The following is an 8,875-nucleotide window of genomic DNA, read 5'->3' as shown; positions in this document are numbered from 1 at the left end:
CACAGTTCCCAAGAACCCCTCGTACCTGCATTATTTCTTTAGTCTCCTGTCTTGGAGATCCCATCCCAGAGAACTGGACTCAAAGATGAATATTTTATACCAAAGGACTCTTCAACCAGGGCCAGATCCTGGATTTTTACAACCCCTAAGCATAATATCAGGGTCCTTCCCTTATATGATAAGGACAAATAAGATTAAACTATGACAAAAATAAAAAATAAGTGAAGTTTGAATTCTTCCCATGATGCTTACTTCAATACAGTCTTTGAAATAGAAAATTCTTACATTGCTGGAACCCCTCTCCCCCAAATGTGCCTGCGTTGTCCCTTTGGGGGTAAACTAGAACCACATTCAGGAAATACTGTCTTCACCAGTCTCTCCCTCCTCCCCCAGGGGCAGGAGGGACCACGTGACTGTCCACAGGGAAGACGTGGTCTCACCTGGCTCAAGAAGAGAGGGGACTGGCTGAAATTTGTCACCGAAGCAGTAATATTGTGGCCCCAATGGAGCATATATTGCTCAAAATGAAGCTCAGGTGTGTGAATGCAGCCATAGTCACCACCTGGCCTCCTAGTCAGCTCACGGACCCCCAGATTCCCAGCCCTTCTGAACACTGGCTTTGACTCAGGGGGCCCTTCTCCCCTACAGAGGGCAGGCATCCAGTATCTCTGATGAGCCTCTTCAGATTACATGGATTGTTGGTTATACCCGTTGTGTTTATTTAGACTTATTCTGTTTTATTCTTTCATTTGGATGATTTAAGACACACACAGTCTGCTAGTTACAATTTGGACACTTAAGCCATTTAAGTAGAAGCCTAAATCTTCCTAAAGCAAGCAAAGGCAGAAAGTAATGCCTTGAAGACCAGAACGTTGCACCTCAGAAAGACCATGTCACGAAGAGTGAGTCTACTGTAAAGACCTCCCATGAGACTTTCCTTCCTGCTTTCCTCCATCCAGAGATAATATATAAACAAAATGTGCTGGCCTCATTTAATTGTCGATGTGCTACAAAGGGAGAGTCTCATGAGGCGACTTGGTCCCCAACCACAGGAGGTCTCATAAATTACATCAAACAGGTTTCTGCCTCCATATATATGAAATGGTACTGATATCTCAGGGTGTGCTTTAAACACGACAACATAGCTTTCGGCAAATAATGAACAGCGGGACTCCAACTCCAACAAAGCATATGGGCATTTTTCCTGCAAGAGGAAATACTTTTCACAGTTAAATAACAATAGAAATAGAAAGAAATGAAAAATTGCCAGAAAGGAACAAAAATGAGATTTCCAGCTGTGAGCTGAAAAGAGATGGGAAGGCATCAAGGTAGAAAGATTTAGAAAATGCTGCAATGGAGAAAAACTGTTCATAGAAAGAGGAGGTAACGATAGACACATTTCTTGGTCGTGAGTCTGTGCAAACTTGCAGAGAAGTTTCAGAAGGCAAGAGCCTGAAATCGGCTTGCCACCCCATTAAGTTGTCCCAGGCCATTATTATTGTAGCTCAGACCTAACAGGGTTGGACTTGCATTAGGTAGAGCCGGAAAGAGTTAAAGGAATTAAAAGGCCTGCACATATGATTTTGGTTTTCCTTTTTTTGTGTTAGCTTTTCCCCCTGGCTGACTGGGGTACCGGCCACTTAAATGTGAATTGCTGTTATTTCATATCAAATACTCTGTTTTGTTCCATGCCTTCCCAGCCTATGAGACAGAGTTGTGGAGTTGTTGTGATTCTTTTGTTTTCTGAGAAGGCGGTTGAAAAGCTAAGGGCATGGATCCGTTGTCCCGGGAGTTCAGGAAGTAGGCTTTTCTAGCTGTTTTGCCACAGAGTTCTTTCTTCAAAGCCAAAGCAGTAAGGACAAGATAAAGAACTACTCCAAGAGCAATGAGCAAACTGATGAGTGGGTCTATACAGGCTTAAGAATCCAGTGAGTCTAGAGGGAAGTGCGTGTGGAGCGAGGCCAGTGTTGGCGGGAAGGCTCAGTGTAGCCCAGGGTCAGCAAGACCAGAAGGGAAATGTAGTCTGATGGGTCAGAGAGCCCAGACCATGCACATGGGAGGGATTGCGAGGTGGAAAGTATCTCCCAACAGACCTGCAAAGTGACAGGCCTGATGGGGCAGAGAGCTCAGGCCAGGCACCAATGGGAGAGTCCTTCAGGGGACTTAGAAGGTGAGCAGTGAGGACCACAGATCCCGTGGCCATTGGACCAAGTGTGAATACTCAGGACTTGCTACTCAGAGGGTGCTAGGGCCACAGACTGAAGCTTCCCACCTCTCCAGGGAGCTTGTCAAACATGTGGACTCTTGGGTTCCACCCCAGACCAGCAGTATCACACTCTTGGGGAAGGGGGGGTAGTTCCCAACGCTGTGTTTTAATAGGCTCTCCAGTTGGTTCACTTGCGCCCTAAAGCGTTAGAACTCCTGGCTTAAAGGATCAGATGTCCTGAGGCATGCAGCGATACTTTAAGCCAACGGGAGAGTGTATATGCATTGAAAAGGCAGTAGGAGTTGCAGCAAGGAACCAAGGACCGTCTCATCTCTGCAGGGACCGGTGGCAGGCAGGAACTAAACTTATAGAATAACTGGAGCATACAAGGCATACTCGAATTAAAAGGCAGGGGGAAAAGGTGTTGTTGTTGTTGTTGTTCCTTAAAAGAGAAGATACATAGAATTAGCTCTGTAGCTACAGTGAAATACAACGCATGAAGGGGCAAAATGGCCAAAGCCTAAGGCAGAAGAGCCGCGTGAGAGCTTGAAGAGAGCGTGCACAGTGAGCCTCTTCCCAGCAGAGGCCACGGCTCCTGATGAATTCAGCAAAAGCAGCTGCTGCACACGGCTCATGGACGCAAGGCTCGGTGCTACATACGGCTACTGGGCACGCAGCACCTGCTACAGGCCACCACTCAGGGCTCAGTTCAATCCCATTTAATAATTATGTCAACTTTTGTTTGAAACAGGGTAGAGGATGGATTATTAATGTCATTACATAATGTCTATACATACAGGAATTGTGTAACACTGTGTAAGAAGTTATACTGGGGTACTCTGCTGATTATACCACTTATTGGAAATAAGCACATGAGATTTGATCAAATGAACAGAATTTCAAAGAGTAAAGCTTCCACTTTTAAAAAAGTGTGTCAGGGGAACTTCAGTCTTTGCTCAAATGTCAGCTTCTCAGCGGTGCCTCCTCTAACCAGCTCTCGCACCGCCTCGGGTCACGTGACTGACCCCCACCCGCCACCACACCTTGCTCCCTTTTTTCCGTGGTGCATGCCTGCTAGCATACAACAGAACTGACTACACTCATTATTGTCTGACCACTAGACTAGGAGTTTTCTAAGGGCAGGGATCTGTATTTCTTGTTCACAGATGAATTTCTAACACCCAAAAGTACCCACGGGTTCAATTAATATTTGCTGAATAGATAAATTAATTAGTACTCCTATCACAGCAATGCAGCAGAAAAGCAAATGTTTTACTGGGATTTTTCTATTATTGAGTGAAACTAGTTTAAGCGGTACTAGAACTAGTATCACCTAGTAACAAAGACGGTAACTTCGAGAGCATCTGCATATCTTTGCTGCCTGCTTACAGCAAGGGAGGAATGGGAATTTTCGAAAGTGAAATTTGGGGCCAGGGGTGGGGGGTGGTGTTTTGTTTTTTGGGGTTTTTTTCCTTAGTGAAATTTTGTTTTTGCTGTTTTTGTAGAGGGCCAAATTGCATCCATGCCGTTCTCAAATGTGACCTATATTTTGGTTCACTCTTCTCAGTGAGAGTCAGAAATATAGCTTCAAGTTGATAATTAACCGGCCAAGAAGCTCACAAGCCATTTTCTTCTCTGTAACTAGCTATACACTCTCTCACTAAAGCACATAGGAAGTCTAAAGGTTGAAGCATTTTGGGGGACTAACCCAGCTAAATGCAGCTTTTCATGGGGCAGTGGAGAAACATAAACATTCATTTTAACTGGCTTTCGCACAAAGCACTTAGCAAATCTTTGAAGGGCTCCTTAGCGGGTTCAGTCTTTTGAAGAAGAGATTGGAACATCTTCAGAAAGAAGCTCATAAATTCAGGTTGGCATGACAATAAGAGAAACGGAGGATGTCAGAAGCAGACCCAGCCGCTGGCCTGTAGGAAATGGGAGCAGAGCGTTGCCGGGAAAGAACACACTGTACCGCTAATTTAAGGCAGGATATGGGAGGTTTTCCTTGTGATAGCAATAATGAGCCACTCCTCAGAGCACCGATATTCAGTGTGGAAGCAAATCAAACCCCAGCCCACCCCCAGGAATTGAGACAAAGTAGGTGTAGTCATCAAGAATTGTCATTCCTGTGGATAAAGAAAGCTGTTCAGTGGGCCAAGGCTATGAGGTCTTCAGGAAAACAGAGCACTCTCCATCCTCTAATTCTGCATATACCCAAAAAGTCCTGGGCATTCACATCAAGTTGCCATGTTGACAGGCCACGCCGAGCAGTGTGACCACATAAGAATCAGTCTGTTGTCACACCTGAGACTCATAAGCCCACGATCACGCGGGGACAGCTCTGCAAATGAGCTGGGATCCACAGATCCAGAGTTTGAAGGAAATCATTGTGCCCGAAAGAAATCCATCTGTGAGCAAGGGATCCTTTTATAAAGACTTAAAACTTAGAGGATAGCCTCTGTAATATGATCAGGGTAAGAGTAACAATTGACTTCAGATGCTCTATAGCTAAGCCACTTGGTGAAAGAAATCAGATGGCCATTGCCCATGTGTTGGAAAAATTGTAGGTTAAACAGTGTAACTAAAATATTTAGTGCCATTGGTTTTTTTCTCTGAGAAAGAAAAAAAAAGCCTCATTAATGGACACTAATTTGAGTGTTTCTAACGGAAAGTGGGAAGCCTTATGTTAGGTTTTTCCTTACAGTCCCTGGTTCAGGGAATTAACACACACACATTTCCCAGATGTGTTCTTCCTCATTTCTTGGCATGAGAATCACCTAAACATTTCAGAAGCATTTCAGGGTATAGGCAGAACTGTGAATGTCCTTTACACTAAGGATAGTGCTCCAAGGAAATATTCGAAGGAATAGAGCGAAAATCAGGAGGAGGTTTGACTGAGGCTTTTTTAAAGTCGCCTGGCCTGAAGAGCCAACTGGGAGTTTTACTTTGTTTTATTTTATTTTTCCTTACCTCCAGCCTTGCAAGGCAAAGCAAAGTTTAAAAAAAAAAAAATTTTTTTTGAATCATTATCAGTTTCATAATATGCAGCCCCTAGTTTCCCCTGACATTTTTTGAGCTCTCACTATGTGCCATGAGCAAAGTTAAATGCTTTACATGCATTATTTCATTCAGTTCTTTCACTAAGTCCATAAAGCAGCTCCCATTACTTTATTTCCCCATTTTGCAGATGAAGAAACTGAGGCTCACAGAGGTTAAGATTCACCCAAGGCCACACAAATAAGAAGTGGAGCCAAGATTCAATCCCCAGCTCATTACATGCCCAGTGGCCAATAACATCAGAACATTTGGGGTTAGAATTTTCCTTAAGGGTGATAGCTGGTGTGCCAGGAAGCAAATGTCCTCCAGACCTCATGGCCATCAGCAGCGAGTTCAAAACGTTCATTTCTCTAAAAGGAGTTAGCAACCTGGAAGAGTGGGAAAGGCCCCTCATTTTTCATTTTTCAAGTACTAGCTCAGGTTTGGAGTAAGGGGTAGAATATGGAAATAAAACCTTCCCCCAAGTTGTACATACATATAAAGAAATTATATCTATATATGATCTTATTGTGTATAATTAGATTTATATATAAGGAAATTTTAATATTATCTATAACTATATTTACATAAAGAAATTATGTATATGTAAGCAAAAATAGTTGAAATGTAAATATCCTTTCCTTCTCACGTTTCTCTAGATTTTGATTGGCGCCGTCATTGCCATGGGTTCAGCCGACAGAGACGGCCGCCTACACCCAGGAGACGAGCTTGTCTATGTTGATGGGATTCCAGTGGCTGGCAAGACCCACCGCTATGTCATCGACCTGATGCACCACGCAGCCCGAAACGGGCAGGTCAACCTCACTGTGAGAAGGAAGGTGCTATGTGGAGGTCTGTGGCTCAAGCCCAGCAGGGAGGCTTGGGGGTCGGGTGGTGAAATGCTTTTGTGGGACATGGTAAGGATTGGGAGAACAAAATTTTAAACCACTATCTGTATTATACAAGGACAAAAGTCAACCTAGGTCTTCCACATGTGACCATGATTTCGAAAGGGCAGATTTTCACCCCACTGTAATTCCAAGCAATCTCTCAGCCCTACATTTTCAGCTCAGTCATTAAAAATTTCTAGCAAAGCCTGGGGCTAATTTAAAATGTGTATGCTCTTTGCTCTTTGGTGGATGCTAGTTATAAGACGAACATTATGGTAGTGGAAAATACAGCTTTGGAAAGTGTTCCTCATTGTGTTTACCAACCAAGAACCACGGCATTTTGATACCATAATAAGGCAACTAGGATGGAAAATTAGCCTCCGAAGTAGAGCCTGATAAAAGGTAACAATAAAACTATGACAAAAATACAGCTGTATGTCACTCTGAGAAAACACAATTCATTTAACTCCAAGCTTATGGAACCGGTAAATTAGAAGTAATTATTCCCTTTACAGCCATTTCCTAGCATCGTGAAAGAATCCAGCAAAGACTTCACTTTTAAATCAGTCTTCACAGTCCTAATATGATTTAGTTTATCTCTCTCCACCATCTCAATCCCCCAAAACGGTTTATATTTCTGTGAATATGTCTGTTACAAAAATCAACCATTTTTCATAATCTAAGCACTCAGTAACGTAGGCAGTAGGTCCCCAGCTGCCAGAGCTTTGCCCTGAGAATTACCTACTGCTCTCCTGGCCGCTGGCCTCTCTGCTCAGCCCCCTGGGTCTCCTCATACAGATTAGGATGGACCTCAGCTGCAGGAGCTCCCACGTGTTACAGAAAAGGAAACCAAGGCCCAGAGGTTGGGTAGCTCACCCAGGAGTCTGCAGTGAAAATCAGTGATAATGCAGAGGCTCTTGCCGGCCGCCCCCGCCCCCACCACCACCTGTGCTTCTGGCTTTATCCTACCTTCTGCCCCGGCCCATCCCACCCCCAAGGAATTCAAAGACGTGAGACCATCCTTTAGCAAATGTCACTTCCTAACCCAAGTAGTCTTCCCTGTGTTATTATTATAAGGCATCTGAATAAAAAAAAAAAAAAAAAAAATAGTGGGGGGTTGGGTGCCACTGGCTAATCACAGACTGTGAGTGACTAGGGAAGATAAGACTTAACTAATTGAACTAAAGACCCTTTTCTATTCGAGTCTTCTAGAAACTAGACTTTGATCAAGGGCGATCGTTTAAAAGGGCGAGTCCTAAGAATTGTCAGCCCTCACCAGTGCAGACTGCTATGTATCTCGTATCGTGTGGAGGTTTTGCTAAGAAGTGCCATTCATCTTCAGAAATTCATGACATACCACTTGACCCAAAGAAGTAAAACACCTTGAATCATGCCTTATCCTTGGGCAAGATGCCAGGAGGAAGACAGTGTTTGCTTGGTTAACATTTAACAGTCTCTCTCCCTAAGAGTGATTTTTAATAAAAAGTCTGCCGTGCTATATGTTCTGTAACCCACAGATAAATTAAAAAGATACCTGATTTACAAGGAAATATGCTGCAAGGTGCAAAACCAAGTGCACCGACATAATTTCATGCTCCCCTTGCCACCAGCTGATTATTGCCAATTAAATTTTGTTTTAATCAACCCACGCTATTGGATGCATGCCAAATGCTGCAAAAATGTATTCTTGCAATTTGTGGATCACGTGACTTTTGTGAAGATGCTCTTTGCCGCAGTTTTTACCAACTTTACTCATTTAGGTTTTCGAGTGCATTTCAAGTGCATTTAATTTTTGAAAACGTTCGGCTGCAGACTGCTCGTTCACACCAGGAGTGTTTCCAAGTTAATTCAGCTCACTCTTCCTTGAAAGCTTCATCAGTATTGAAAACGATTAAGTTCAGGAAAGGATACTTTGATAGTAAAGTAAATGCCTAGAAATAGGATGGAACAGATTTTTTAAAGGCATAGGAAGACAGCTTTTCTTCTTAGCTGCTGTTTCTCCAACAGGAGAAAGGACAGCCACAAATGGATATGACAGCGAAGATGCCTTTTCAAGGACTGTTATCATTAATATTATGCTTTCCCAAGCAAAGGCAGTGGGAGGTGTGAGCCTGACTTACAATGAGATGGTTCAAAGCTGAAGGAAGTGAGCAATCAGCTTGTGAAGAGACAGAAGATATGTGAGAAAAGGGACAAAGTTGCCACCTTCTTACACAGAGAAGTGGTATCAGGAGCTGGGAAGAAGGGGGGGTGGCGCTCACAGAGGTTAAAGCCTTCAGCCTTATGCTTGCCTCAGCTTGTGCAAATGTCCTTTCCCTCCTCAGAAGGCACTAGGCACTGGCTTCCAACACTCAAGAGAAAAAGAGAGAAAAGCACAGGTATTAGGAGAGATAATGCCTAGTTAGTTACATCGGGCAAAAACTAAAGTAACGCAGAAGCTTCTGCAAATATTAAAATATTTTAAAAGTGTGCATGCTAAGGCTAGAAAGGCGAGGTTTTCAATGAGGGAAAGAGAAGCTAGATCCTCAAAAAGGAGAAATTGTGGAGTAAAGGAAGGAAGCATCCCATAATACATTTAATTTTATTACGAGATAATTATAGCACAGGTCTTGCACTTTAAACTAGTTTTGAGGGGCACCTGGGTGGCTCAGTCAGTTAAGCATCTGCCTTTGGCTCAGGTCATGAACCCAAGATTCTGGGATCGAGCACCACGTCGGGGTCCCTGCTCAGCAAGGAGTCTGCT

General features: G+C 43.5%; 1 protein-coding gene across 3 annotated transcripts in view; it reads left to right on the top strand.

Moving 5' to 3' along the window:
• Positions 1 to 8,875, top strand: part of MAGI2 (membrane associated guanylate kinase, WW and PDZ domain containing 2) — a 1,365,890-nt gene that overhangs the window by 1,199,123 nt on the left and 157,892 nt on the right. For all 3 annotated transcript variants that reach the window (XM_047694173.1, XM_047694175.1, XM_047694174.1), the window contains one exon: positions 5,902 to 6,094. In XM_047694173.1, coding sequence (XP_047550129.1) covers positions 5,902 to 6,094 — 193 coding nt within the window. The remainder of the gene's footprint in view (positions 1 to 5,901; positions 6,095 to 8,875) is intronic.

The sequence above is a fragment of the Lutra lutra genome, chromosome 11 (assembly GCF_902655055.1).
Source record: "Lutra lutra chromosome 11, mLutLut1.2, whole genome shotgun sequence".
NCBI lineage: Eukaryota > Metazoa > Chordata > Mammalia > Carnivora > Mustelidae > Lutra > Lutra lutra.
The sequence above is the reverse complement of the archived record's forward strand: the minus strand, read 5'-3'. Positions and strand labels throughout refer to the sequence as shown.